The following is a 26,402-nucleotide window of genomic DNA, read 5'->3' as shown; positions in this document are numbered from 1 at the left end:
TGATCCTTTTGCCAGGGCCCCAGGCCACCTCTCTTTTCAACAGGCCGTTTCCTCACGATCCCTTGGATGAATGGCGACCGGCAGCATCTCGTTCATTTCCAGACCATGACGAATGCCCATACTTTGGGGGTCTATTCATGATAAGATTGGCCAACCAACATCACGATACCGGCATTACTCAGCTCGCCATCTCGAGTCAAACGTGCCATGGTGGTCAGTCCTGCTGTCCTAGACCCAACCCCGGCCCGTTCGGGGTCAGCGGTCCGCAGTGGTCCCCAGCGGTCCCTCCTTTCCCCAGACTACCTATACACCAAAGACGAGCGCACTCTCCATCCAAGCGGGCTACAAGTCTAGGTTGTATAGTGGGTGGGCAATAATTTCGGTATATTTTAAAGATCCAGTGATTCGTTACTTTTGTGATATGATATGGTTTTGCCACTGATAGAAAAGTGTTCCCTAAAAGCTTCGAAGCATTCTACTTTACGTTATCCCGAAACTTTTGCTCACTCACTGTACAGTAATTCAGCCATGCGCTACTTCGTGGCTTTAGTCGAGGCTTTACGGAGTACACGTGTGGTTGGTTAGGAACGGACCACACGTGGGAATGGAGCGAGTCGAGCGACTCGGGCCAAGGTGGCGACTCGAGTCAGTTTGGCGGGGGAAATCCGAAGCGACGAGAGATCGATGTTCCTTTTGGTACATTTTACAGCCTTGTCCGGGAGTGGACGTGATCACGGTCAAGTGCTAGTGCCTACGTACCACGGTGATTGTTCCCCGACGGTAGGCCGGTACCGCTTCCCCTTTTGCTTCTCGGCACATTGGGAATTTACCCCAAATTGCTCGCGTGCACATATACAAAACAGCCCAGGGAAGTGGGGCTATCCTTGCGTCCAGTTTCATACTCCGTAGTGTACAGTCGATAGGCGGCCGCCTCTTAGCATGTAGGTTATAGTATCGAGGGAAGAAGCATGTGCAGTAGCCACTTTCAGCAACCCAAAGTTGATGGGAAAAGAAGTCCGTTTTATAGGTATATAGCAGGGTGTACACGAAGTACCTACCTAATTGCTAGTAGGAGGAGAGTTGCCAACCACCTAAAGGTACGGAGTAATTAGGACAGTATTCGAAAACCCGGTATCGGACCTTCTAGTGGATACTTATAAGACTAATTGACGAATTAGGTAATTGTACGAGGTACCTATGTACTTACAAGCGGGGTATATAAGGTACCTAGGTACTCTTAGTATACGATATGCCTTTGTACCTATAGGACCCTTGCCACTATCACTGCTGCATCGGGATGATCAGCTCAACCACCTACAGCCTCAATATATGTATATAAGCTACTATCAGTCTATCCCAACGATTACGAAGTGCATTAAAGTACTTATCCTTTCAGGGACACCGAAAGCACTCGTATTGCAGAGTCGGGGGGGTAACACCACCTACCGCTAATGGCGCGGAAAGCAGCACCAAGCCAATGGCGCTTGTGTCCAGTAAGTACAACGTACACCTGTACCGATCATGCATAATCCTATCACGGATACCTCAGGTAAGGTAGTCTGGAGGAAAGCTTGACGCCTCGGTGCCTACCTAGTAATGCAGAGGCTGTGCCGCACGCGTATCGGGCATCCTTCGTCGTGCGCGGAGATGACCATCAAACTAACGATCAAATGACCCGAGATTTCGTACTGTTTTCCACTTCCATTTCTGCACGTTTCGGAGTCATCCAGTCGAGTCTCGTGCAGTTCCATACATATTCGAATTGCCTATCTCCGGACATCGTGGACCACTGGTGTTGTTGCCAAAAGGGCCTCCCCACGTCGGACCTTCTGACTCCCCAGGGTCCCCCCCTGCAGCATACTGCCACGCTATCCCGTGGGGTGGTTAGCGCAGCACACTAAGGTTGTACGTTGTACCCATGCCAACGGCAGCTTGGCGAGTGTTCCCCGCCGGTGATAAAGACTTGTCACATTGATCTTATCGCAGCGTTGTATTCCGGCTCCAACCCCACCTCCTTGCTAAATCGGTGTGGTACTCGGCAATCTTGTATTTCGATCACGACTTTGTTATTTTTAGACGACCGATATTTTTGGGGAGGCATCCGTTCAGCTGCTCCCAAGCAAAATATGGGATGCATACCAGTAAAAGAAGAGCATAATAAACCAATGGTATGAGGGACGGTTTATGAGGCTGCATGGTTTCCGAATAATGTGGCGTGGAGGTTCTCCAGGCACCAGTCGCAGGTATATAATTTGTAATACGCCGATGCCTTCCCTAGGCAGCGGCACGAAATCGCAAAAGTCCCCCGAGATGTTTTGCTGCAGTTTTAGGTAGGCTGTGGCGAGCAGCGCGGGCAGTGTTTCAACCATATACCATGAGGCAGCCTATGAAGACGATACACGATGCCGAGGAAATATAGGCAATCCAGTCGCAGTCCTTTAGCCCCCCGACTTCGTCTAAATGTCTTGGGACTGCGACGATCTCACCGAAATGTTGCCTGTCTAGTGTATCAGGAGCATGAGGAGAGTCCAGTTAGCGGAGCAGGAGCGAAGTGCATTCGAGAACAAGACAAGTCTAACAGAACAGGGGACCTTCCGACCGCCAGAACAGCCCCGCAAGAAGGATCTGGGGTTGATATTCCTCCATTTCCATGGCTCTATTAACAGGCACTGAATTGGTAAGACAAACCGGGTAAGGGTCTAGCTACGAGTCTACGAAGTAGTAGTTCGTACTCTTATTAGTGGACGGCAAGTCACTAGACCCTCCTTTTTGCCGCATACCTTACGCTATGCGCCCTGCAGGCGCTTTGGCCACTAACTAGTACGACACGTACGTGTACAACGTATGAAGTGCTCCGTACCCCCCTTCCCCGACTTGTATTAGTGGAGCCATGCACGGAACGGTGTTCTGTATCGACCCACACTGTACTGTACTCCGGTCTGGCGCCTAACCATACAGTATCTATTCATTCTAAGTCTGCCAGAAGCGTACTGTAAGAAATACCGAGTAATGCTCCACCCATGATCACGCCTCGAATTGAATTGGTTATCGGATTCGACCTGCCATTTTCCACTTTTCCCCATACTTCTTCCTCCACTATCTGAAGCCTCGACTCTCAAACGTTCAGATCCATCCGGGACGGCCGTTTTTCTCCCATCTCAACCGCCACATTGTACTCTCCTTTTTGGCCGGGGTTATTACCGCCATCTATCCGATAGCGCTATCGCTACCGCTCCTGTACTAGCAGAGCCGCGATGTTCGCTTTTATCCGTCCCTCTTCCCACACGCCCCCCAAACCGAACCCTCGACTCAGTCAACCCGCCCACTGGCCCCCCCTTTTCCAGAATTCCGAATGAAACAAAGAGATGGCTATCAGTCCCCTACCCGCCAATCGGACTAGGCGGATCGGCCTCCAACTAGTTTGGTCCGTACCCCTAGTTTGATGGATGCCCTTGCCGCCATGCTGGAATCAAGTCTGGGATCCATACGTTCTCCCGCGACCCTTCTGGCTCACCAGGGGACCAGGGGTTCGTGCATCCACGCGACACCCCACCCCGCTAACCCTCGTCGACTCCCGGGGATGGCCCAGATTGCAGTCAATCCCAGGCTCATGCCTAGAGCGGTGTGAGTCCCTGACTCCTGATCACCGCCCATTTTGAGGGACCGAGCCGTGCTGGATCACGCCGGCCGGTTCCTCCAGACGTCGGTCTTCCTGTATGTGTTAGTCCTCACACCCACCCGTCTTCGCACCCCACTTTCATTCCTATTCGTTTCCTATATATTTCATGTCCTGACTTCTCGCCTTACCCCCCTTTGGTTTTCCCTCCTCGGCACACCGGGCACGTTCTTTGCTTTCTTTGCTCTGGCAAACTCTCCTTTCGCTTCGGTCTTTTTGACCCTGTTCGATCTTTCCCCTGTGTTAACATCTGTACTCCTGATAGGCCGCATTTGGGATGCCCTCATTTCCGACCAAGTCTTGATCCACCAACCTGTTTTATACGCCTTTCGCCCTTAACCCAACGACCGAAGGACAGACGACACCATGCACGGCTACAGCTCCTCCGAGGAGTCTGACGACCCTCGCCGGCCCCGCGCGCAACCCAGCACCAGTAGCAGCAACAGTAATGACCAAAAGAAGAAAAAGAAGAAGCCCAAGCCCCCACCTCAGCAGACCATCAACTGGATCTGGAAGAATTTCCAAAAGCGCAAGTTCAGCAAGGCCCTCGCTGTCTTGCCCTTCGACCCTGTCCTCCCTCCAGCAGGCCCCGAGAGACCCAACGAATCGCCGAACGCTGGCTATGAACGGGCTGCGGAAGAGTGCCGTCGGAAGGTTAGGAAGATTATCCAGGAATGCCGCAGGGTGAATACTCGCTATCGGGATCCGAACTTTGATCTGGTATGTTCATTGGTCCCCAACCCCATACAAGGCCACCTCTGTGTGTGCGACAGGAGTCGGATCTTTGGAGCAATGGGAGCTAATATGGGAATTCCTCTCACAGGACTGGGACCTCAAATGGGAAAAGGGCAACTGTCTCAATCACCTGGGCTCTACCAAGTGGTCGATCAGCAGGTCTTCTCTTTCCAGCAGCAGCGCTACCGTGCCCAAGGCTGTCAAGCGCGTGCACGAAATCTTTGAGAAACCTACGTTCATGAAGTCCCTCAGTGGCGACGATGTCAAGCAAGGCAGCCTCGGGGACTGCTGGCTTATCGCTAGTCTGACGGCTCTGGCCCACGTTCCGGGTGCGCTGGAGAAGATTTGCGTGGAATACGATCAACGTAAGTGGGCCGATGCTGGGTTTCTCCTGCTCATGCTTTTCGGGATCATTGCTGACGTTTGCCAAACAGGCATTGGCATTTACGGTTTCGTCTTTTACAGAGGTATGCCATTCCATCAATGCTATCCCTTTAAGGAGAAGAAACAGCGAGAAGAAGAAGAGAAAAAAAAGAACGAGAAAAAAAAGAAATATTTTGCTGACTCGAGGCGACCCACAGATGGCGAATGGATCTACTCCATCATCGATGACAAGCTCTACCTCAAATCGCCCGCATGGGATTCGCGCAGTATGCAGCGGGATCTTCTGCAGCAGATCGACCGGGAGGATCAAGAGCGCGTCTACCGCAAGACATACCAGACCGGCTCCAAAGCTCTCTTCTTCGGACAATGCAAGGATCAGAACGAGACGTGGGTCCCGCTCCTCGAGAAGGCCTACGCTAAGGCCCACGGCGACTACGCTTCCTTGATTGGCGGTTGGATCGGCGAGGCCCTCGAAGATCTCTCCGGCGGTGTCACGTCGGAGATCCTTGTTTCCGACATTCTCGACACGGAAAGTTTCTGGGACGAGCTCGCCAGGGTCAACGACGAGTTCTTGTTTGGCTGCTCCACAGGGCTGCTCGAATGTGGATACGGAGATCGCGATGGCATCTCGGAAGGCCACGCCTACGTCCTCATGGAGGCCAAGACGCTCAAGTCGGGCCAGCGACTGCTCAAGCTGAGAAACCCTTGGGGCAAGATCCGAAAGGGCATCTGGGAAGGTGCATGGTCCGACGGGTCCAAGGAGTGGACGCCGGATGCGCAAGCGGAACTCAACCACATGTTCGGCAACGACTCTTCTTTCTGGATCTCGTATGAAGACTTTCTCAACAAGTTCCAGCACATCGACCGCACCAGGCTGTTCCGGGACACCGACTGGCGGTGTTGTCAGCGGTGGATCGGCGTGGAGGCTCCTTGGAAGCCCCAGTACAACGAGAAGCTCCAGTTCACGCTGACCAAGGATTCGCCGCTGGTCTTGACCTTGACACAGCTCGACGACCGGTACTTCAAGGGTCTTCAGGGCCAGTACAGGTTCCGGCTGCACTTCCGCATCCACGAGAAGGGCCGCCCCGAAGCAGAGGACTACGTTGTACGGTCGCACGGCAATTACCTCATGTCGCGCGGCGTGTCGATCGAAATCCCGGACATGCCGGCGGGTGAGTACAGCGTGTTCATCAGCGTAACGGCCGAGAGGGATACGGCGGTGCCTTCGGTGGAGAACGTGGTCAAGCGCGAGTGCAAGAACCGGACGGAGAACGAGAAGCTGGCCCAGGTGGGCTACGCTTACGACCTGGCGCACAGCAAGGGCGCGGCGCATCTCGAGGAGGTGGCCCGGCTGCGCAAGATCAAGGACCAGCAGAAGGCGTCGGCGTCGCGGCAGAAGGAGCGCCGCAAGCAGTGGGAGAGGCGGCATATGAACCGCGTGATCAACAAGAAGCAGAAGGAGAAGAACACGACCAAGCGCGAGCGCAAGCGGGCCGCGGCTGCGGTGGACGATGCTGACGAAAGCTCAACGGAAGAAGAGGTAAAGCAGCAGCCGGAGCAGCAGCAGCAGCAGGCCGCGGACCAGAGCAAAGAAGAGGGCAAGGCGGACGGACAACAAGAGTCGGATGAGAAGCCCGCTTCTCCCAAGCCCAAGAAGGGGGAGGGCAAGAGGCGAGCTACGAAGGCCGCCCCGCCGCCTCCCGTGTCGGACGGCGAGTCGTCCGACTCGCCCATCGAGGACTGGGAGGAGCTGTACAGCAGCGACGACATGGTCCGCAAGCCGCGGCTGGCGCCGGCCCAGCCGCCGCTCCCCAAGTCGGCCATCTTCGAGTCGGAGGACGAGGACGCGCCGGAGCCGTGGAACGCCATCTGCATCGTCGGCTTCCGGCTGTACTCCAAGGACGAGGACCTCGACCTGCGCGTCGTCATGGAAGGGGGCGACCTGCTCGAGAACGGCATGGGCAAGAAGGGAGGTGCCGACCTCGACAATGCGCAGGAGAATGCGGGCGGCGAGCGCGAGAAGCAGCCGTCTGGGGAGGAAGAAGCCGAAGAGAAGACGGCGCAGCAGGACGCGGGAGAAACGAAGGCCGCGTCCGGTGGAGAGAAGGGGGAGGTCGTTGATGGGGATGCGAAGGCTCCACCTTCACCACCCGAGGAACCCAAGGAGAGGGAGAAGGGGCAGCAGCCGGACGAGACGGGCGCCGATAAGACTCCCGAGCCGAACGAGGACTCCAAGTCGGATAAGAGCTCTGACTCGGCAGAGTACGACAAGCTCGACTCTGGGGCCAGCACGCCGGGAGTGCTTGTCACGCCTATGGAGTCTGGTAAACAGCTGGGTTGAGCTGCATCTCCTCGTCGCTTTCGCATTTACGACCAATATTTTTCTTCTCTTCTCTTTTGTTTTCTTTCATGATGAGCGATGAATTGGCATATAGACATGTCAAACGGCTTTTGACTTTGCGGATACCGCTGGAACTTTGTTGTCGCCATCTGTTTATGTGCCCGGTTTCCGGATTAGGTTGAACGCATTTTCCTATATATCTCGCTAGAAGCGGCAGGTTGTGGAGATGAGATGGATACATGAGATGGGACACAGTCACGATATGTTTTGGGATGCTGGTTTCTGGTTTCTACTGTCTTTTTGGATGGATTCAGGCTTTGTGGGGGATCATCTTGACGGGGTTCGGGCGTGTATTGCTTCTCACCGAGAATTGGAAGTGTGTGTCTTTTATATCGAGTTTTTCGAGTAGCTGTCTGTTCACATTAATACCAATGAATATTTTATACTGGACATGTTATATTCTCTAGTGAAATTCTGAACTCGATCTGGAACTATAACCTCGCTAAGAAATATACCCTACCTACCTTGATATCGTGGATAATCGATGGCGAGAAGTCGGGGCCCGGGAGACTCTTTAGAAACCGTAGGGGTAAGACGCGGGATAGCGGGGCTGGTTGGCCCTTGAGTGGTAAATGTCTTGGTACAGCCCGGGAACATCTCGCAATTATAGTAATTAGTAGGTAGGCTGGAGATTTAACGCAGAAAAAAGGCTGGGTAGTTGTTTGATATAATATCCGGCAGTGATAGAGAGGATGGTGCTTGAGCATCCAGGGTCCATCTATACGGATCGCAATACGGTGTACAGTTGGGCGCAAAAAGTGACTACACTGTCTAATATATCTCACAGGCTTAATCCGTATAGAGAGGTACCTGTAGCGGTGTAGAAACCCTTTGCGCCGCACTGTACTAAGCCGTCGTTAGTAAGGTACGCTAGGAAGTACATGTATGGGTGCCGTCTAGCTGACATAATCATCCTCCCCTCCCACCACGACCATGGTCACCCCTTTACCCCTATCCAGTCAGTCAACCTATACATCGAGAATATTTCTATCCTATATATCTTTTGTTCTCCCCTATATATCTTCTGCGGGAGCTGTGGTATATTTCATTCTAGCATAGGTCCTCCATAGCGACTAGACGGGGCGCAGTCTTGTCATCTTTCGCTATGGCTGTCACCTCTTGACAAATATATCACACAGGCCGGCGTCGGAGCCGACAAGGCACAAATCCGAAGCCGAAGCCGAAGCCGAAGCCGATACACGACTCCCGAATGACCGGGTATCAAAGACTATCAACGACGCCGGATGCCGCCACCTTCCCTTTTTCGGAAGGAAGCCTCCGCATAACGTATCAGGAGGTTTCCTGTTTCGCGTGTGATATAGGTGTACCTACTGGCGTCGTGTTGCTCATGCTTTGTACTTGTGTCAACGGATAACAATAACGGTGTAACCGTGTTACGTGTAGGTAAGCAACCCGCCGCCGCTGATAGGGGAGGACAATGGTCGGGTCCAGGGTCTAGACCAGCCATGATGCACAGACTGTTTGGGAAACGAAGGCCGTCTGTAGGCGGTCTGTCACCGATAAGGCGTCATAAGACGAGGCGCTCGAATCATTGTTTGCGTGGATCCTGGATCCCATCCTCCCCGAGGACCGAGTTGGACCCAGGACAACCCCCAAGCCAACTACCAAAAACATATCCATACATACGCATGGATCCAATGACGGTGAAAACCCGCGTCTCGGCGGAAGAACGACCTTTACCGACAAAAGATAACGCCAAGGATGAAGAACCGGCGATAGAACCACTCGAGCTCGAGCTCGAACAAAGCAGAAGCAGGGGCAGACAATCTCACATGCATTCAGGCTAGAGTTTGCCTCCGACTGGAAGGTGTCGTTTGTCTCATGCCGTATCCGAAACTCATGGGCGAGAAGAGGATGGCTGAGCGTGACGGCACGGCGCTGGAGCCTCGGTCTCGAGAACAGACACCCCCAGGAACGGAGACGACGCCGAGGAGGAAAAGAAGCAAAGGAGCAGCTCTGAACTTCACTGCCTTCAAACGCCGCCTTTCTCCTTTGTTACCGCTGCAACCTTCCTGCTTGAGTTTGCCATCTTCGGCGTCGGCGGTATGTTGCCCACCTTCGTCGCATGGTCCGGGTTCCCCACCGAAACGGGGTACAACTTCATCGCCATCATGAACAGCGCGTCGTTCCTCGGCCGGGTGCTGCCTGGGTTGGTGGGCGACCGGCTGGGCCACTTCAACGTGCTGCTCTCGATGTTGGCGGTCACTTTAATATCCACCGCCGTCACCCTCGTGCCGTTTGGGACTTCTCACATTGCGGCACTCTACGTTTTTTTCCGTGGCTTGGGGACTGGGTTCTGGTTCTTTCTTGTCCCTTACGCCGGGTAAGTCATCCCCCTTTCTTTTTCTTTCAGTATGCAGGGGGAAAATCTCAACCGACTAATGCCGGTTCGAACCACAAAACAGTGTGCGTGGGAAAGACCTGCGAGCCCAAAGACTACGGCAGATACTTCGGTGGGTGTGGTGCTCGACTTGCACAGTTTCTTGCGTCTGCCATTTTTGCTGTAAGAGACAAGTTCTAAGAAGAGTTGAAATCTGATATGACTGGATAGGTACGATGAATTTCTGCGCCAGCTTTGCCCTCTTGATAACGGTACGTCCATGTCGGTACCCATCGGCGGTCAAATGCTGGAGACCCTGGGTGCCACGGCTCTGTGCTAAAAGGAAGATTGATAATAATAATAGTAATAATCAGTTGAGAGTTCCGATTGTAACATTGAAGCCCACTGCTTTCCGTACTTGTCATCCTGAGACCCTGCGACATGGTGATATCCTTGGTCAACAGACTGGATCCGGCGATGATGTTCGCCAATCCCACCTCGACGAAGACCAAACGAACAAGAGTGTCCAGTCAGTGTTCAGAAGCCAAGCAGTGACCACCTTATGCATTCGAGGTGTGCTTCTTCCCCGGGTTCCTTGATCTTGCTCCATGCATGTGCCGTCTGTTAGCGTCGGCCTCATCTCGGTCATATCCTTTACCTATGCCACTCTAAAGCAAGCCTCGGCCATGAGGAGCCCAGTTACAACGCTGGAGACTGTTCACGAGACTTGGGGGAAAGGGGGTGAAAATGTGCGGGGGGCACCCGTGATACTTCTGGAACATGAGAGCCTCGAGGTCACTAGCATCATGACGATGCCGTGTTACCCTTCGGCCAGTGACGGCCCCCTGGGCCCCTCGTGCTTGCTAGGGTCTGGTCTGGTCTTTTGGGATAAGAAATGTTCACTATCCAGAACGAGGGCCAACTATCCCCCATTCCAAGGACCAAGGTGAACACACGGACTCCTCGGGGTTCTTGTATTAGGTTCGTGGTAAACGTAGATCCTCCCGCGTGGCCTGACATGCCGGAGATTTACGCAAGAGTATAAGTGTTGGGGCCCGTGTATTCTAGGCCCCAGAGAGATCAACAAGCGCTCGGTTCCTGGCCTAGACGTTAAGGATCAGCGTGCTCCTGGCTGATCACCTTAGGGGGGCGGCGGGTTGACGGGATGGAACGGAACTGGGGAGAATACACATGCAGCCTATGGGATAAACTGCGTGCATGAATCCTAGCGCCACGTTACACCCGCATCTTCTCTCTGGTCTATTTCTTAGACAAGCCGGTTCTGGGACAGTTTTTATTGCAGACCGAGGTCAGGATGACGCTTGTGAAGCGGGTTGGGGCTGCTCCAGATCGAAGTTCTGGGTTTTCTAGAACAATTGTTAGGCTTTTGATCCTGCGAGGTAATCGGAGAGAAATTCCACCCAGGCTACCCCTGACATCCCAACCCCTTTCTTCCCCCCAGCTGTTCAACCTGTATACAAGTTCTTTTTCTAATCGTGGTTCTTGAGGGTGCCGCCGAGAAACTTGCATGAAACCCCAGATGGCAACAACCCGGATCTTTCGGGGATAAAGAAAACGAGGCATGCAGCCCACGATCGACCACCATTATGCGCAGTAACATGAAAACCAGGCTGACTCTCGAGTGCTGCAACGTAACAGCCTCTTCCTCGAATGTTGCCACGGTAGGAATTGCCATCTTGGGATCTCATTCACTTGCATGTGGCAGCAAAAGGGGCATGGCTTCATGTTCGCTCGGGAACTTAACTCGGCAGGGAACATGAACCATCCTGGCATCCACGAACCAGGCAGATCTACGAGTGAGTGTGACCGTAGCCTTTGGCACCATTAGTTTAGAGGAACTCTGCCAGTCATACAACACCGGCTCGGCACTTGGACCATGTTGCGATGGCAGCCGTAGAAGTTTTGCCTGCATGATGAATCGAATCGTGAAGACCTTAGACGCTGGATACCATCTCACTTGACGAGTATTTCTCTTCCGAATTAACTGCTGAGCTCCATCGTTCCCGTCGATAGAAAGTATTTGATGACTTTTACTATCCCTCCCTGTCACCATCTCGGGCCCTGAGCTGGAACGGACGGAGTAAGACAAGGTCCTTTCCCCCCTGAGCCCCCCTCCACCCCCTGAATTTCCCCATTAGGAGAACCCGTAAGTCACGAGAACCGGGAGAGCAGAAGGGCAGATTTTACGACGACGTAGAATGAATACAAAAACAAATGTTGAGGTCGGAAGCCAATAGACCTTCTGCTTTCCGACACCTCTTTGAAGCTGGCTGGGACGTCATGAGTATCGGCTTCGTCGACTGTGAATGGCCATCACCGCTCTGTGTTCCCAACATCTCAACTATCTTGTTCCTAGCATCTATCTCTTTTCCCGCGCAGATGACTTCGAGAACACCACCATCTTAGTCGCGTCGGGCCATGCCTTGTATCTTGACACGTGCCTTTAATTACGACTTACATCTTGTTCACGGCGTCTCCCCGGCGCAATCTGCAAGCTCTCCGCTCCATCATATTTTTCTTCCGCCCGCCGAGATGGGCAACGATTGGTCTTGAACCTGACTCCAGACGGGAACATGTGCCTACAATCATACATCAAATCATGCTTTGGAGCAGACTTGCGAGGCTTTCGGTCAACCCTCCCATGAACAGGATGCGCCGTTGTTGTGCCGGGAGGGAGATGATGAAGCTGTGAAGAGAGTTTCCACCTCCTGATACCACCAGACACCATTGCTAGACTTCACAAGCGACATGGACTTGGAAAGTTGGCATAACGGTCAATATGGAAACCTGAAAGCTATATAAAGAGCCATGTCCTTTAGAGTATCTCGACTATCTCTCATCCGACAAGCCTTCACTCCTGAGTCTCACAGGAATCAGAGCCAACATTGAAGTCTTCACCGTCATTCCATATATCCCACTTCTCTGTTTTAGCCCGCAATGCGGTTCATTACGCTCCTTGCCGTCATGGTGGGAACTGCCATGGCTACCCCTTTTATCAACTTTATCCGGAGCACTCCCAACGAATACACCCAGGCCAAACCTGGAAGTGTTGAAAACATCATCATCACTGATGAGAACACGCTCAACGGTACGGACAACCGAGATGCCACTAACGGACGGATGATGGACCCCGTTGCGGGCCACCTCCCCCTGAACTTGGTCAACAACTTCGCCGGCGGGCCCCTCAACGCCTATATCTCCGGCCAAGACTCGAACGGGCGTGTCGTCTTCCTCAGAAGGGACGGCGGTCTTCACTATCCCACTTCGGGCGGCTCCCTCATCCCCATCCCCGTCAACCACGACGAAATCGCCATCCCCCTGCCGAGACGGGGCCAGACGCTCACCATCACCCTCCCCATCGCCATGAGCTCGGGCCGCATCTACTTTTGCGAGGGCGACCTCCGCTTCTTTATGGTCTGGACCGGCTGGGGTGACGGCCTAGTACAGCCTTCGATTGTCAACCTTCAAGATCCCAGCGCCGGGCTTAACTGGGGCTTCGTAGAGCTGACCCTCACCACCCGGGGCGTCATCTGGGCCAACATCAGCTTCGTCGACTACGTCGGTCTCGCCGTAGGCATGGTCCTCCGCAGCCTGAGCGGGACGGTCCAGGAGGTCCTCGGTCTCCGCTCCACGGCACTCGAAAGCATCTGCGCAAATCTCGGGAGACAGGGCCAGGTCGACGGCCGCCCGTGGGCCGCGCACTGCATCGTCCGCGGCGGCAGGCTGCTCCGCGCGCTTTCGCCGAAGGACTACGCCGACATCGACCCCACTGCCTTCGAGGACTACTGGACGGGGTACGTCGACGCGGTGTGGGAGCACTACAGGCACAACACGCTGCGCGTCAACCTCCAGAATGAGCTCGGCGTGGTGGCGTGCCGCGTCAACTACCGGGACGAGCTCGCGTGCGAGGGAGACAGCCGGCCGTACGGGAAACCCACCGCGGGTGATATCTGGGGGTGCAACTCGGGTCCGTTCACCGTCTGGGAGTCCGATAACGGTGTCCATAGAGCCGTGGTGCCGCGACTTTGCGCCGCTTTCACGCGCACCACGCTCCTTCTCCCCGGGGGGGATTACCAGCCCGGTCTGGACGCCGAGCACTACTACACGAGGAGTCCAACTTCACACTATAGCCGCATTGTCCACGAGCATGTGATTGGTGGGAGGGGCTACACTTTTCCCTATGACGATGTCAACCCTGACGGCGCGGAGGATGCTGCTGGTTTGATTACCTCTCCAGATCCCGAATCTCTGACATTCTTCGTCGGTGGCGCGGAGGTCCGTAGTGGCTGAGCATTGTGAATATGACACCAGACAATATCAGATCACATTATGCGTACCACTTTACTCAACGACATATGATCATCTGCTGCGCATACATGAGTTAGGACACAATGATGAGATGGGCACGAGGCTCCCGTATATAAGGCAGCTAGTCCGTGTGATCAGTGGACGGGGCTGATGACGATATTCAGCTGCAATTTAAATATTTGATTAAGTAAAGAGCAGATGGCATAAAGGAATTTCCTGAATATATACTCATATGTTGTTGCTACTTTAGTCGTCGACACTCGACAGGTCCATTCCATTGCTGTGCAAGTAGACAGTGTTACCCCTGAAGCTTCGGCCTCCACAATAACCACAATAATAATAACTTCCAAACTCTTTAGCTTAGTGTTGACGGAGCCGTTCGGTTAATGTAGAGTTATACCATCAAAGCTATGTTATATATTGGTCGTCGAATCTAGAAGCTGGCGTTTTATATATATCCTTCAACAACGCGCGAACTCGTGACTCGTTGAAAGTCAACGTATTCTCCGTATTAAGGCGGCAACTTGGGTCAGTTTGACTATGGTAAATTGGCTTTAGTCGTTTCCAGGTTAATACACTTCTTCTTAATTAGCCAGGGACTACCTATGGACAATAATTAAATATTACACAACTTGATATAATTATACGTAATATATTTACAAGAACTTTTGTATTTCATATTAGCAGAAGACTTAGTTCCTACAGAGGTAGCATTAGAAACTAAGTACAGCACAAGTACAGGACCTGCTACTACTAGGAGTTAAAGAAAGGCAGAGCTTATCATAACACTTATCATAATATATATCATCCTAAGAGATAACCTACTTCGTTCGTTTTAGAGTATACATTCAAGGCAATGCTCTCTACTATAAGAATAGCAACAACAAAGTCTGGATATCTCTCTATAGTCTAAGATCTACAGGAGCATTGTCCTGAGCTTAGTGTAAACCGGCAACTACACGGACCTATGCTATGCACCTTCCTTTAGAACTTCCTCTAATCATTCACACACCAGGCAGCAATAATACACAATGAGAATGACACTTACTATTATTCTTTATGGGGCCAATCCTCTTATTTGTTTACAGCTCACCATTAGTAAACCACGGCTTTGACTCTTCAGGCTTTGTCAAGTGGCTGCCTGTCCCCTTAACACCGGAATAAACTTCTCTTCTTCACTTCTCCGGACTCTGGTCATAGACCTGGCTCTCATCCCGCACTTCCTTCTTCATCACTTCAGCCGATCAGGCTCTTCTTCAGATCTCTGGCATTACAACCACACGTCAACACCCACCAGTCTCTCTCAGTTGTGTACTATTAAGCGATCCAGAACCCTGAGATATCTCCCTGGCTCTTCATCACAGATGGTGTCGAATCCCAACATGGGAGCTTCCAATTCTATCCATTGCCCTGTGGCTGGGTGTCGCTATCTCCGCACGCATCGCACAGCGAAGGGCATGCGAGTCTATTCTGCCTATTGTCATCTTCGTGAGTATCCTTCGATATTAACTCGGCGCCATCATCTTCGACGCTATCTTTCTAACACTGTCCAACACCATTTGCCAGACTCTTGCCGCGCGCGTCTAGCCGATGGCACTTTTTGTACAGAGCCTACCATGACTGGGAAGACGTATTGCAAGAGGCGTAAGTTTGGCATATTGCAGTTGATTCGCCATGATCTTGAAACTGGACGTTTACAATTCTGTCGTTCTGCCTTTGCCTTTGTGTGATTGACTCTGACAACTGTTCAGACGAGATTTGCGTCATTCCAGGTTGCCACACAACCCCTGATACTCATCCCGACGCTGGTAACGTTTTCGTGTGCCCCAAGCGCAAGTCCACCATTCCAGTTGCATTATAGCTTGACAACTCGTACTAAAAGTAAGGCGGCCTCAGATCTCCACTCACTCATGCACAATCCGGGCCCGACGTACGAGGAGTTCTACAGGAACAGAAGCCATCCGCGAAACGCCCCAAATACACGTCCCGGATTTGATGTACTTCCTGGTTGCATCAAGTGTGCCGCCATCTCCGGAGCCCATCCACGCAACGGAACGAATAATGCTGCTGCAGAGACAAGTGTCGTTGTTCTTTGCCTCGACCATGCTCGTGACGTTCTGGCATCGGTAGAGCGCAAGGAACCCCGGCTTCCCCTCCTGGCCAGGGACAGGGAGCAGTCTGGGCACGGAAGGCCCCAGGATCGCCGGCCCTTGGACGACTATGACCATGAGCCAGCTCCTCATCGACGCCAGAGCATTTCTAGCAATGACTCTGACTATCCACTTCGGAACAAAGATGAAGCCAATGGAAGCCCCCTCCGTTTAGATCGGCGCCGAAGTGTCACATTTGCTGACGTTGACTCTGATGATTATCCCCACTATCGAGGTCTCGGCAGCGTCGACAATGGCCCCTCCCCTCACAACGGGCGGCGGACAGATATTGACCACAATCCCGCGTCCCATCGTCCTCGCGCTTCTACCAGAAATGAAAGCACTGCTCCTCTCAACCACGATGGTGGCGTGGGTGGCGCCTCAAGTCACAAGTACCGTGATGGAATTCCGATTACAGACGAGACTGAGTCTGAGGAAAGCGACGAATCCATCACCGAACGGGAGGAATCCTCTCGTCGGAGACTCCAGCAGCAGCGCCAAGACGTACTGCGCCGACGGGAACAACGGGCTGCTACCACCGCTACGCATCAAGCATACCAGGCGCCGGCAGTTGAGTCCCCGTCAACCGCCAAAGTTCGCGCCAGGTCTCCTTCCCTAACTCCTAGCCTTGTCAGTGTCCGAGACAAAACCATGCGGGGCGCCAACCCATCTATCCCTGGAAAAAAAGGGGAGGAAAAGAAGATGCAAGAAGAACTGAAGAAGAGAGAAGACAAATTAAAGCAGAAGGGAGGCGATCTAAAGAAGAACGAAAACGAACTGAAAACAAAGCAAAATGCAGAGAAGCGTAAACAAGAGCTCTTTATCCAAGCTGCCCGGGAAGAGCTGAGCAAGTTTCAGGACACGGAGTATAACATCCTCCGAAATCAGTTTGCCGACTTCATCCTTACCCGACACGACTTTCATGAGCAGAAGAAGAAACTCCAACAGAAACACTCTGCGCAGATGCTCAACTTGGAGAATGAGCTGAGATGGCGGTTCGCTAATGAGGACGGATTCGATCCTTATCCGGCTTCCCCGAGCACTGAGCGGAAGTAAGATGAATAACTGAAAACGGGGAGTATGAGACTTTGGAGACGCATCTTCAGCCCTTGACGGTTTGCTCCAGCACAAGCTGTCTAGCTATCTCTCTCTCCGAGTTTGGCTTGTCTCGACCTTCCGTCTTGTCACTGTACCAGACACATTGCCGAACTGTCAACATCCGCAGTGGCGGCAGAACAACTTTACGGATTATCACTGAAAGGATTGAGAGTTTCCCTACACCTTGGAGGTAACTCCTATACGGACTGTGACATGGCTTCGGGGCATGCTATGATTTACCGTCCGCTTTAGAGTTCAACCTTGTACAGAGGTTGGGCAATGGGATGGCGGCGGCGTGGCGTCTCGCGAAGAGAAACCTCTTGGGGCTTGGGTGGCGTTTGGAACTTACAGGGAGGGCGAGTCGAGCCTTATTCTTATTTGACATGTCTTGTTCTGCTCACTTTCGGATAGTCTTTGGTAGTCCCAGATGGGATTGACGGATGGACCAGGACAACCGAGTACACTTTGCCACTCTAGCCATATCTTTTACCAAGTTAATCATCACTTAGATGATATAGGCGTTCGTTTCCCCTGTACTACGGGAGTGCTGCCGTACCTTGATGAACCACGTATGCTCAATATCACTTCCTCTTCTCTTCCCCCTATTCCCCCTATTCAGACCTCCTCAACCTCCTCGTCCTGCTCGTCCTGCTCCTCTTCCTCATTCTCTTCCTCCCCCTTCTCTCCTCCGCTTCCTCTTTGTCCTCCTCCATCTATCCGTGTTTCCAACATTCTTCTAGCCCTAAACAGACAACACATCCGGTTTCAAGACAGACACCAAACAACTCGGCGGACAACCCATAACAATCAAAACAACCGCCGATAATGGTGAACCTTTTCTGCTTAGATCGTCTGGATCTGATCCAATTCGTGATCCAATTCGCCTCAGTGCAGGTAATCGTCAGGCTCTCGCATACGATCGAACCACCGTGGGCAGGGTGGTTTTTCGCCATAACATCAACCTATATTCTTTCCAAGCTCATCAGTCGGGCACGGCCCGCACGGGTGGTATCTACAGTCAGCCGCGCCGATCTGGACGACTTAAAAGATAATACAAAGAATACAACCCCCCTCCACAACCCCCTGGCGTCCGCCTCGGCTTCGATACCGACCGATGTCCTCGAGGTCGGAGTCGAGGATATATCTGCCTTGGAGTCTACCACTCCGCCAGTCCAGAGTCCGAGTTACACGCTTCTTCCACTGTGCAGACAGCTGGCTTCCATCCAGTGACCTTGGACAAAGCCTAGCCACTTTCAGGTGTCGAGTCTCGGGTATACCGGCTAGATATTCAGGATTCGACCTCTTTATCGTTCTTCTCGTTGAATCGTGGGCCTCGGTCCTTTAAATGCGCTAGACCACAAGATTCCCACAGCATATACCGCGGCGTCTGAAGATGGTGGGCGTGGCAGCATCTTGTTTCGGAGATATATGGCTCGTTCTCTTTGCAGAGTCTGACCACGACATGGGGAAGATGGAGTAGCTTTCATGTTGCCAGTCAGGATAGTGGAGAGGTCAGGCATATCAGTATTGAATTGAAGGGCTTAACATGCTCCCTAGCACAACCGCTTGAAACCTTGAATAGGGCTGAAGAATCGCGGACTCCATAACTGTTTCCTTTGCTCACCATGCCTCCCACATCTGCGATCCGATCGCCACCAACCGGTTGAACAGCTGATCCCTCGTCAAAATCGCAGTGAGATGTCGTTCACCACCCATCTTATCCCTGATAATCAACCCGTCGGCAATCTCCCGATTGGTCGCCCACCCCACGACGATCTTGGACTTCCATCCCAGGCCGCCTACTTTCTGGAGTTCCTGCACCCACCATCCCGTCAGCATCTCTGCACCTGAAGGGTTGTCCAGAGTCCAGACATCGCGGAAGAGGGACTCACCTCAATATCACCAATAGTCACGCTCCACGCAGGATTCACATCCTCCAGTTCCGCCGTCCAGCTGAGCGCGGGGGTCGTCGCCGTCGCCGTGATGTACGCGTGGCCTGACCGACCCTTGTACCGGGCCGGGAACCGCACGGGGCCCTTGGCCGGATCCTGCTGCCTGAGACCCTTCACGACACCCAGGCGCTCCCTGGCGTGGACGCTGCCGGCCATGGCTCGCACTTTGTTCGCGGTGAGTGACGTATTGATGCTGCCCTTGGTGGTGCCCTTGATGAAGTTGATAATCTTTCGGCCTTTCGTCTGTTTTTTCTCCGGTTGAGTGTCGGACTCGGCTGGTGCCAATGCGTCGTGATCTGGCTGAACTGCTTCTTCGACCTCTCCTTTGTCGGCACCTTCCGGATCAGTTAAGATGCGTTTGCCACGCGATTTGTTGAGCCTTTGGGGGGGTCGGGATGCCTCACCTAGATTTTGCATGGTCTCCTCCTTGCCTTTGATGTCAACTTCTTCAATTGAAGGCGGGGCATTGGATGCTGGAGGTGGCGGGATGGGCGCTTTGTTACGCTCTCCCATGCGCAATAATGTGATGGTAAGTTGGGCATTCGTGGGAACTCCCTTGAGAACCGTGTTGCGGAGTTCGAGATACTCCTGCCAGTGAGGGAACCTCCTGCTTGATATCAGTACACGGCCAAGAGCCTTCATTTTTGGTCATGGGGAACGCCTACCGGTTGATGAAGGCCAAGCCTCGCTGAATGAGGGGGTCGCCGAAAAAGACGAACCCCGTGGAAAAGCCATTGGCTTTCCAAACCGTGTACGGCGACAGGATCAGAGACGCCAAGATCAGCGGTACGAAAACACCGGCAAGCTTCAGTCTCGATTCGTTCTGCGGAAACGGTGTTGTTGGGCTCAGGGCGTTCCCAAACCTCTCGTACGTATCGACGAACTAACAGTCCAGTCCCGTGTCAGTAGCTATGGGCGTTTTTCTTGTCGTGAAGATATCATCACTCACATCCGCCATCATGCGCATACCAGGCCTGGCCTTGATCCAAATGGTCTCCGAAACGGGTTTCTTCGTCTTATCATGGTGCGTACCTGGCTCCTCCCCGGCCGCCTTGTCCTTGGCATCCACGAGATCCATGGAAGCATCGGCCGGATCGGGGGCAGAGGCAGAGGCACCTGGGCCCGGGTCGGAAGGGGGGTCGCCTTGCGGGTGTTTCCCGGCAGCGGTGCTGACGACGAGTGACGAGATGGACGACACGAAGCTGTGCGCCTCTTGCTCGACCGCCTCGCCCGAGTGCTTTTCGGGGGCACCGGTAACGGAATTGGCCGAAGCCAGCACGCCAGACGCGGGTTTCTTCACACCTCCGGTGGACGGGTCGACGACGGACGGCGGGGCCGGCGGGAAGCAGTACGCTCGGCTGGGCGGATACACGATGAGTACGACGAGGAAGGTGAGCAGCGTGGGGACGACGAGGTCCAAGGCCCAGCCAAGTGCGTAGACGGCGAGGAAAGCGGACGTGCGACGGGGTTCACGCCAAGAGCGAAGGCGGACGATGTGCTTCCAGAAGCCGAAAGCCCCAACGATGACATGCATGTAGAGGCGTTCGATGTGAGCTCGCAGCTTGTCCGGGGAGAACTCCTCCTCGTCGGCAATGTTGAGGTCAAGGCCTCCAAGTGGAGGATCCGGAATGGACTTGACGTGGAAGATCTGCTTGTCGAAGCGGCGGATCAGGGCCCAGAGATCTTCGTTGGTGAGACCGCCGACTAGCGGGCTGGCGACCATGTCTGGGCTCTCGCTATTCCATCCCAGGTTCTTGACCTCCGTGTCGCCGTGTTCTATCTCGGCGTAGCCCTTCTCTTCTACGGGTTTCTCGGCGGCGGACTTGTCGGCGAGTTCGTGGCTACCCGTGGGATTGTCGGCATCGACGGCATCGACGACCTCGGGCTTCTCGCCGGGGGCCAACGCTGGCTCCTCTCCCCGCGGTCGCGCTTCATCGTAAGGGACAGCAGGACCCTCCTGGCCTATCTCGAGCGGCTGCGGCGGCTGCGGCGGTGGTCCTGGGGGCCTTGGCTGCGTGGCTGCACTGGCTGGATCCATCGTCTCGACTCTGGAGTCTCGAAACTATGACTTCCTCTGGCGTAAGTCCAAGCTAAGTGTAGCAGTTCGTAATAGCATCTGTGTAGGTTACTTGGTAACGTAACGCTCTGGTCGACAATATTCGGGGTCTTCGACATTTTGTTCTCTTTCATCAAGCTTCGAGCTTGGAGCCCCCCCGGGGCCCGGGGCCTCCCCCTACGTCGACTCGCAGCGGTAGCTTCTTGGAGAAAGCTATCCATGACGTCAATCGGCCCGGTAATAGGAAGGACAACGTACGCGTCGAATGTTTCGTAAACGATCTGAATACATATGTACGAAGTAACAATTATGTCACTGTGGACGTCTCATAACCTTCTTTCGTACTAGGACAGAGAACTTATGAATACTTGTTCCGTTTGGGTAACGCGTCGACGTTTTCAGCTTATACCGCGTACTCGAGAGACCTATGTACCTGTACCATCGTCCACCACTCGGGTGGGTCGAAGGAAGTCACTTACAAGTTACGTGTCTAGGTATCCTGTTTAACACAACACAATGGGACAGGAAAACGTAAAGAAGCTATGGGAATGATTCTCATCTTGACGCTTCTGGATCATTGGCTTTGCAAGGAACCCAAGATGGAAGGCGTTCCAAATCACGAACCGTCTCGAGCCACGCCTTTTTCCTGGGGAAACCGGAGGAACGAAAGTCTCGAGATATATGGCTAATACATTGCAACCCAGAAACGATATGCGTACTTCGACTTCGCGCAGACAGACCGGGTGAGTCATCCATGTGCGGTTAGTGCAACCACCCGTTAAGTCCCTCCACTCTGGCTCCCTGGTGGCACTACTTCTGGCAGTTACCAGTTGCAGCGATTGTCGTCGTCAACCCCCCGAGACCCTGAGCGACAGGATCAGCTGCTCGCCCTCCGTGGAGCCACGCGGAATCATCGTGTCCGTATTGCCCTCGGTGACCTCGACATAGAAAGCTGAATTACAATTATCCAGCACTCGTATGACAACCAGGACTTCTCCAGTTTCTCAAGGGGCGGAAACAATTCCCATGCTCCATTAATCGTTCGGAGGATTTGATCGCGAGTCGTTAAGAATGATTGCTATTGAGATCGAGATCTCATTGCACCATCTTGGGCCAAAGTAAGGCCAAAGTATGAATATGATTCGATACTGCGCTGACAACCGACTCGGAAAGATGAACGGCCTGATAATGGTATATGAAGGGCCGGCCTTGTGTCCCTGCACACTGATCGGATGCTAGAAACAAGAGCCTTGGTAGTCGGAAAGGACAGCCCAGAGAGCCCTAGCCGGGAGCAAGTAGCCCAGCACCCCATAAAGCTTCGGCCAGAACCCGGCTCGTTGACATGGTGTGCATCCTCTTCCTCTTCCTCGTCCTATCTCCTGCCAAGTTCCCAAACGTCCGCAGAGCCAAGACAGCTACAAAGGCACGGTCAGGAGGCAAGCAGCGAGGGCCACGATGCCAACACTCCACCCCATCAAGCCACCTGGATGGGTTTGCCGGGTGGCGAGATTCCTCGGAGTCCGCATGGCCGGTCCGGCACAACGGGCCGCGGCGTTCTCGTTGTTGTACTGTTCGTCGTTGGCGATGAGGCATTCTGTAATGTTCATCGAGTCGGCCCAATACGTGCCGGAGATGTTGACCATGCAGTTGGCCCAGCAGTCTGAGATAGCGTCAGAATCAACGAGGAGGGGGAACACGTCCTGGTAGGAGAAGACGTAGCCGTCGAGGGCTTCACAGCAGCTTTGCAGGTAGGGGGCGGTGTCGGTGTAAGTGGGGACGCCGCAGCCCGACCATATCGTCCATTCATTGGTGGGTAATTCCCCGGTAGAGTCGGCGTTGTTGTTGGTGCACAATTGGGACATATTCGAAGCGCTCATGATGATGGTGGTGCTTGGAAGGAATCGAACGAGGCGCTGGGTGGAAACGAGAGCAGGCGGCGCGATGACAAGAGCATCGAAGAAACAAAGTGGTATATATGAGACGCAATGCCAGAGTGTATACAAGAACGGGGGACGGAACCAAAGATGAGAAAGTGGAAGACCTAGATTGTGTCGGCCGCTGGTCTTGTTGGTTGAAGGTTATGGCATTCTTAGCCTCAATACTCTGGTCCAGAGGATGCCGCCCCCCAAGATGGAATTCGGGAGTGGTTCAGAAGTGGGAATGAAGGCGCTGGTACCCAGTCACAGGTCAGTTCTCTCAAATGCCAAATGCCGATGGGGCTGGTCAGGAGCAGAGATGAACGCAGAGAGAGTCCTGTCTGGGTGAATCGGCCGGTGAGCGAAAAAAGAAAGAAAAAAGCGGCAGCGAAGTTGCGGTGGACGCGTGGCACGGCACCGGTAAGTAACGTGGTCCCGACGCCTCAAAGACAAAGCAGTGCACAGCCACAATTCATAAGTACCTTACTCCGTACACGTAGGTAATATGTGCCTCGAGGTCTCGATGCTGGGTACAAATCGCGCACGTGACGTTGCACTTGGGGAACCCTAACAAATGTCCACCGACGTCATCAGAGGCGACGATCCAAATGATCTGTTGTCAGTGGTCACAGGGCCATGATCCATCACCAAGTACACTACACTACAACTCACTACGCGCGTTGATCATTCCCAGCCCGCATGACCATGGTCGAGTCCTCCGTCTCATTGGGTTTCTCCTATTCTATTCCCAGCTTCGTTCAACAGCATGTTCGTCTCCTTTCCCAACCCAGGCAATTTCCGTGCAGAGGGTGGCACAGGGCCATAGGCTAGTGGCATGCCTCATTTCAGAACCATGCACGATGCGATGGCGGCAAATAGCGACACCTGAGCCCCTGACGCTCCGTCACCGGGCTATCAAGTTGCTGGTCAGTGGTCACGGTCGCTGCTAGGAGGTCAAACAAAGCCTTATGCTTTTTTTTCCTACCTTACTTTCGTACATCACCACCCTTCTCGGTCCCCATTTCCTTAACACCTACTCTTGCCCACACGGTCCACACCTTTATCGAGTCTGGGAGAATCACTGTCTAGGAAGTGACCCTATCATCCACGAACCTCGAGCCTTGACGGACGCATCTCGTGCCTCAAGTCTTTGCCCTCGACCTACAGACACCGAATTCTTAGTCACCCAACATGAGCTTCCGAAGCACTAAAACCCCCTCCGAGAGGGCGAGGTCCGCCGACGACCTACAGCAGCGCACCCGCACGGAACGCAAGTTCGACGAGATGGAATCGCAATTCTCCGACCCTCGTAACCAAATTAACACGGCCTCTGTCCTGCCAACGTCTTCCGCCATGGACAGATTAACCTCCTACCTCGGAAGCCGCAACCCCATGGGCCGCCCCATCACCCAGGACGACGTAGTATGGCTGTTCGACAACACCGCCTACCGCTCGACAAAGCCAGGCGGCGGCTGGGAGGCCGAGTTCGTCGCGGCCGTGTTCGAGAAGACGCCCGGCGACCTCGACCGCAAGCTGTTTGAGATGGTAGCCGCCATCGCCGAGAAGCTGGGCATCGCCGACGACGCCTCCGAGCGCGAGACCATCAAGGAGCGCTTGCTGCCTTTTTTAAGGGATGTCAGGCCCGCGCGCTACACGCAGGTGGCCCACGTCGATAAGCAATTCCGCCTAGGCCCGACTGGCCCCAACGGCATCAGCACTGATAATCGCGCTTGTCTGGAGGGCGCGAACGGTGCCTTTGTGACCTCCCAAGCCATCGTGCCGAAGGGTACGCAGGGCATGCTGGAAATGAGGACTTATTTCGCCGAGCCAGAAGGATGGGCCGTTTTGTCAGGTGCGAGGTCCCCGAGATTGGTAACTTGATGAGAGCCGCGTATTACGGACGACTAACATTGCCCTTCGCAGACATTGACGACACTATCAAGATCACGCAGACCGGAAACCCCCTCAGCATTCTCGTGAAGACCTTCGTGGATCCTCCCACCCCCATACCTGGCATGCCGGAGCTGTACAAGTACATTTCTTCCATGGTTCCGACCACGACGCCTTGGTTCTACCTCTCTGCCTCGCCCTATAACTTGTACCCTTTCCTGAGGGGGTTCTGCCAGCAGTGGTTCCCACCAGGCACCCTCATCCTGCGGGACCAGAGCTGGCGCACTGTGGCGGGACTGCTGACGGCACTGACACTCGGGACGGAGGAGTACAAGACGGATCGCATCCAAAAGGTTCACCGCTGGTTCCCCAAGCGCAAGATGATTCTTGTCGGGGACTCGACGCAATCTGACCCGGAGGCCTACGGTGAAATGTGAGTCTCTCTTCGTCTGAATCACGATCCCATTATTTCTTTTCGTTCCCAAATCTCAATTACCGCTTCCGGCTCTTGCCCTCAACTTCGATAAGACATGGAGTCAGCTGACTCTGGGAAATAGCTACAACCAATTCAAAGGTTGGGTCAAACTCATCCTCATCCGCAAGGCGACGGACATCGACTCCATCGGCATCCAGTCTAAGAACGACGACAAACGCTTTGAAGATGCCTTCCAGGGCGTCCCACGCGACGCATGGCATGTCTTCGAGGATCCAGCCGAGTGCTACAGCATTGTCGAGAACGTCGTGGCGGGTGGCTAAATTTGGACGATCTGTGTGTGTGTGATCTGGTCGGATTAGGGGGGTACATCTTATGACCGGTTCTTCTTTCATGTCCTGGCTACCGTCGACGTTCTCTGCATTGGGTTACGAGTTATGACTCGCAGTTATTTTGAATGTTCTCTGATGACTTGTTAGATAGTTTGATATATTGGGATGTACTAATATCTAGAGTGTACTGATTTTACTGTTCTTGAATTAGGCATGACCAACGATAAGACGTCTGGTATTGTGGACGTTGCACGTGTGTTGCTTGAGTGCCCCTGAAACGGCATGTGAATGCAGATGCCTGGACACACAAAGAACATGAAGTCTCCAAATTCCAGGCCGGGTGTCACAGGGGCGGCTACATGCCAGTCGTTGAAGCGACATCTATCTTGCGGGCTGGTCATACCCAGCGGCCGGAACCTTGGATGCCAGCTCGTCCTTGTGGCAGCCAAGTAACACGAAAATCTCGGCGGGATACTCCAGTCGCTTATGTTTGCTCTCGATTCCTGTCCATCCACGGCCAGATAAGGCAGTCTGCAGCCAACCCACATTTGTCAGAAACGAATCTGGGCACTGAAGTTAAGTAGATGTACGAAGATCAGGGTTGATTTGCATTGATGTACATAAACAAGTTCTTGGTGCAGTCGTGCGATATAAAATTTGTTGCTGGTCCCTCAAAGTTCTCAACAGGCAAATTCGCGGACAGATATCT

The 26,402-nt window shown here is 53.5% G+C and overlaps 10 protein-coding genes across 10 annotated transcripts; 6 read left to right on the top strand and 4 right to left on the bottom strand.

Moving 5' to 3' along the window:
• Nucleotides 1-1,281: 1,281 nt before the first annotated feature.
• Nucleotides 1,282-2,652, bottom strand: SODALDRAFT_360474 (hypothetical protein; the record flags this gene model as incomplete). Its single annotated transcript, XM_028614269.1, has 8 exons — nt 1,282-1,314; nt 1,447-1,483; nt 1,591-1,688; nt 1,779-1,860; nt 1,971-2,018; nt 2,140-2,384; nt 2,487-2,497; nt 2,592-2,652. 8 exons carry the CDS (start codon nt 2,650-2,652, stop codon nt 1,282-1,284), a joined length of 615 nt encoding a protein of 204 aa, XP_028465946.1.
• A 1,152-nt stretch (nt 2,653-3,804) lies between these two features.
• Nucleotides 3,805-7,256, top strand: SODALDRAFT_182529 (calpain clp-1). The gene is made up of 3 exons (XM_028607067.1): nt 3,805-4,396; nt 4,500-4,776; nt 4,846-7,256. The coding sequence occupies exons 1-3, from the start codon at nt 4,043-4,045 to the stop codon at nt 7,134-7,136; spliced, it is 2,922 nt and encodes a 973-aa protein (XP_028465945.1). The 5' UTR covers nt 3,805-4,042; the 3' UTR covers nt 7,137-7,256.
• An 836-nt stretch (nt 7,257-8,092) lies between these two features.
• SODALDRAFT_379354 (hypothetical protein) lies at nt 8,093-9,448 on the bottom strand (the record flags this gene model as incomplete). Its single annotated transcript, XM_028615035.1, has 6 exons — nt 8,902-9,448; nt 8,715-8,818; nt 8,610-8,651; nt 8,529-8,547; nt 8,313-8,424; nt 8,093-8,147 (listed from the first exon to the last, which is right to left on the bottom strand). The coding sequence occupies exons 1-6, from the start codon at nt 8,993-8,995 to the stop codon at nt 8,093-8,095; spliced, it is 426 nt and encodes a 141-aa protein (XP_028465944.1). The 5' UTR covers nt 8,996-9,448.
• SODALDRAFT_324560 (hypothetical protein) lies at nt 9,263-9,877 on the top strand (the record flags this gene model as incomplete). Its single annotated transcript, XM_028609898.1, has 3 exons — nt 9,263-9,540; nt 9,623; nt 9,791-9,877. The coding sequence occupies 3 exons, from the start codon at nt 9,263-9,265 to the stop codon at nt 9,875-9,877; spliced, it is 366 nt and encodes a 121-aa protein (XP_028465943.1).
• Nucleotides 9,878-12,413: 2,536 nt separating this feature from the next.
• SODALDRAFT_333904 (glucanase B) lies at nt 12,414-14,035 on the top strand. Its single transcript, XM_028612091.1, has one exon. The coding sequence runs from the start codon at nt 12,538-12,540 to the stop codon at nt 13,846-13,848; it is 1,311 nt and encodes a 436-aa protein (XP_028465942.1). The 5' UTR covers nt 12,414-12,537; the 3' UTR covers nt 13,849-14,035.
• Nucleotides 14,036-15,482: 1,447 nt separating this feature from the next.
• On the top strand, nt 15,483-18,344 carry SODALDRAFT_360470 (hypothetical protein; the record flags this gene model as incomplete). The annotated part of the gene is made up of 9 exons (XM_028614268.1): nt 15,483-15,510; nt 15,618-15,702; nt 15,749-17,068; nt 17,143-17,240; nt 17,384-17,445; nt 17,536-17,572; nt 17,734-17,835; nt 17,889-17,942; nt 18,004-18,344. The coding sequence occupies 9 exons, from the start codon at nt 15,483-15,485 to the stop codon at nt 18,342-18,344; spliced, it is 2,127 nt and encodes a 708-aa protein (XP_028465941.1).
• Nucleotides 18,345-18,618: 274 nt separating this feature from the next.
• Nucleotides 18,619-21,406, bottom strand: SODALDRAFT_333903 (hypothetical protein). Its single transcript, XM_028612090.1, has 5 exons — nt 20,016-21,406; nt 19,732-19,949; nt 19,471-19,673; nt 19,007-19,401; nt 18,619-18,929 (listed from the first exon to the last, which is right to left on the bottom strand). The coding sequence occupies exons 1-5, from the start codon at nt 21,102-21,104 to the stop codon at nt 18,735-18,737; spliced, it is 2,100 nt and encodes a 699-aa protein (XP_028465940.1). The 5' UTR covers nt 21,105-21,406; the 3' UTR covers nt 18,619-18,734.
• A 258-nt stretch (nt 21,407-21,664) lies between these two features.
• On the top strand, nt 21,665-22,160 carry SODALDRAFT_360468 (hypothetical protein; the record flags this gene model as incomplete). The annotated part of the gene is made up of 4 exons (XM_028614267.1): nt 21,665-21,730; nt 21,827-21,865; nt 21,953-22,055; nt 22,123-22,160. The coding sequence occupies 4 exons, from the start codon at nt 21,665-21,667 to the stop codon at nt 22,158-22,160; spliced, it is 246 nt and encodes an 81-aa protein (XP_028465939.1).
• A 45-nt stretch (nt 22,161-22,205) lies between these two features.
• Nucleotides 22,206-23,108, bottom strand: SODALDRAFT_182460 (hypothetical protein). The gene has a single exon (XM_028607066.1). The coding sequence runs from the start codon at nt 22,997-22,999 to the stop codon at nt 22,538-22,540; it is 462 nt and encodes a 153-aa protein (XP_028465938.1). The 5' UTR covers nt 23,000-23,108; the 3' UTR covers nt 22,206-22,537.
• Nucleotides 23,109-24,229: 1,121 nt separating this feature from the next.
• SODALDRAFT_278580 (hypothetical protein) lies at nt 24,230-25,684 on the top strand (the record flags this gene model as incomplete). The annotated part of the gene is made up of 3 exons (XM_028608121.1): nt 24,230-24,890; nt 24,962-25,361; nt 25,486-25,684. 3 exons carry the CDS (start codon nt 24,230-24,232, stop codon nt 25,682-25,684), a joined length of 1,260 nt encoding a protein of 419 aa, XP_028465937.1.
• Between the last annotated feature and the right edge of the window lie 718 nt (nt 25,685-26,402).

The sequence above is a fragment of the Sodiomyces alkalinus genome, assembly GCF_003711515.1.
Source record: "Sodiomyces alkalinus F11 unplaced genomic scaffold SODALscaffold_6, whole genome shotgun sequence".
Taxonomy (NCBI): domain Eukaryota; kingdom Fungi; phylum Ascomycota; class Sordariomycetes; order Glomerellales; family Plectosphaerellaceae; genus Sodiomyces; species Sodiomyces alkalinus.
This window is presented reverse-complemented; position numbering and strand designations above follow the sequence as displayed.

What these genes read in the sequence shown, in the direction of transcription:
- SODALDRAFT_333903 (XM_028612090.1), bottom strand. Translation starts at nt 21,104, where the DNA reads ATGGATCCAGCCAGTGCAGCCACGCAGCCAAGGCCCCCAGGACCACCG. An exon ending in GGCTTGGCCTTCATCAACCG is followed by an intron (nt 19,674 to 19,731) that starts GTAGGCGTTCCC and finishes GATATCAAGCAG; the next exon opens with GAGGTTCCCTCACTGGCAGG. An exon ending in TGACTATTGGTGATATTGAG is followed by an intron (nt 18,930 to 19,006) that starts GTGAGTCCCTCT and finishes TGGTGGGTGCAG; the next exon opens with GAACTCCAGAAAGTAGGCGG.
- SODALDRAFT_182460 (XM_028607066.1), bottom strand. Translation starts at nt 22,999, where the DNA reads ATGAGCGCTTCGAATATGTCCCAATTGTGCACCAACAACAACGCCGAC.
- SODALDRAFT_333904 (XM_028612091.1), top strand. Translation starts at nt 12,538, where the DNA reads ATGGCTACCCCTTTTATCAACTTTATCCGGAGCACTCCCAACGAATAC.
- SODALDRAFT_182529 (XM_028607067.1), top strand. Translation starts at nt 4,043, where the DNA reads ATGCACGGCTACAGCTCCTCCGAGGAGTCTGACGACCCTCGCCGGCCC. An exon ending in GGGATCCGAACTTTGATCTG is followed by an intron (nt 4,397 to 4,499) that starts GTATGTTCATTG and finishes TTCCTCTCACAG; the next exon opens with GACTGGGACCTCAAATGGGA. An exon ending in TTGCGTGGAATACGATCAAC is followed by an intron (nt 4,777 to 4,845) that starts GTAAGTGGGCCG and finishes TTTGCCAAACAG; the next exon opens with GCATTGGCATTTACGGTTTC.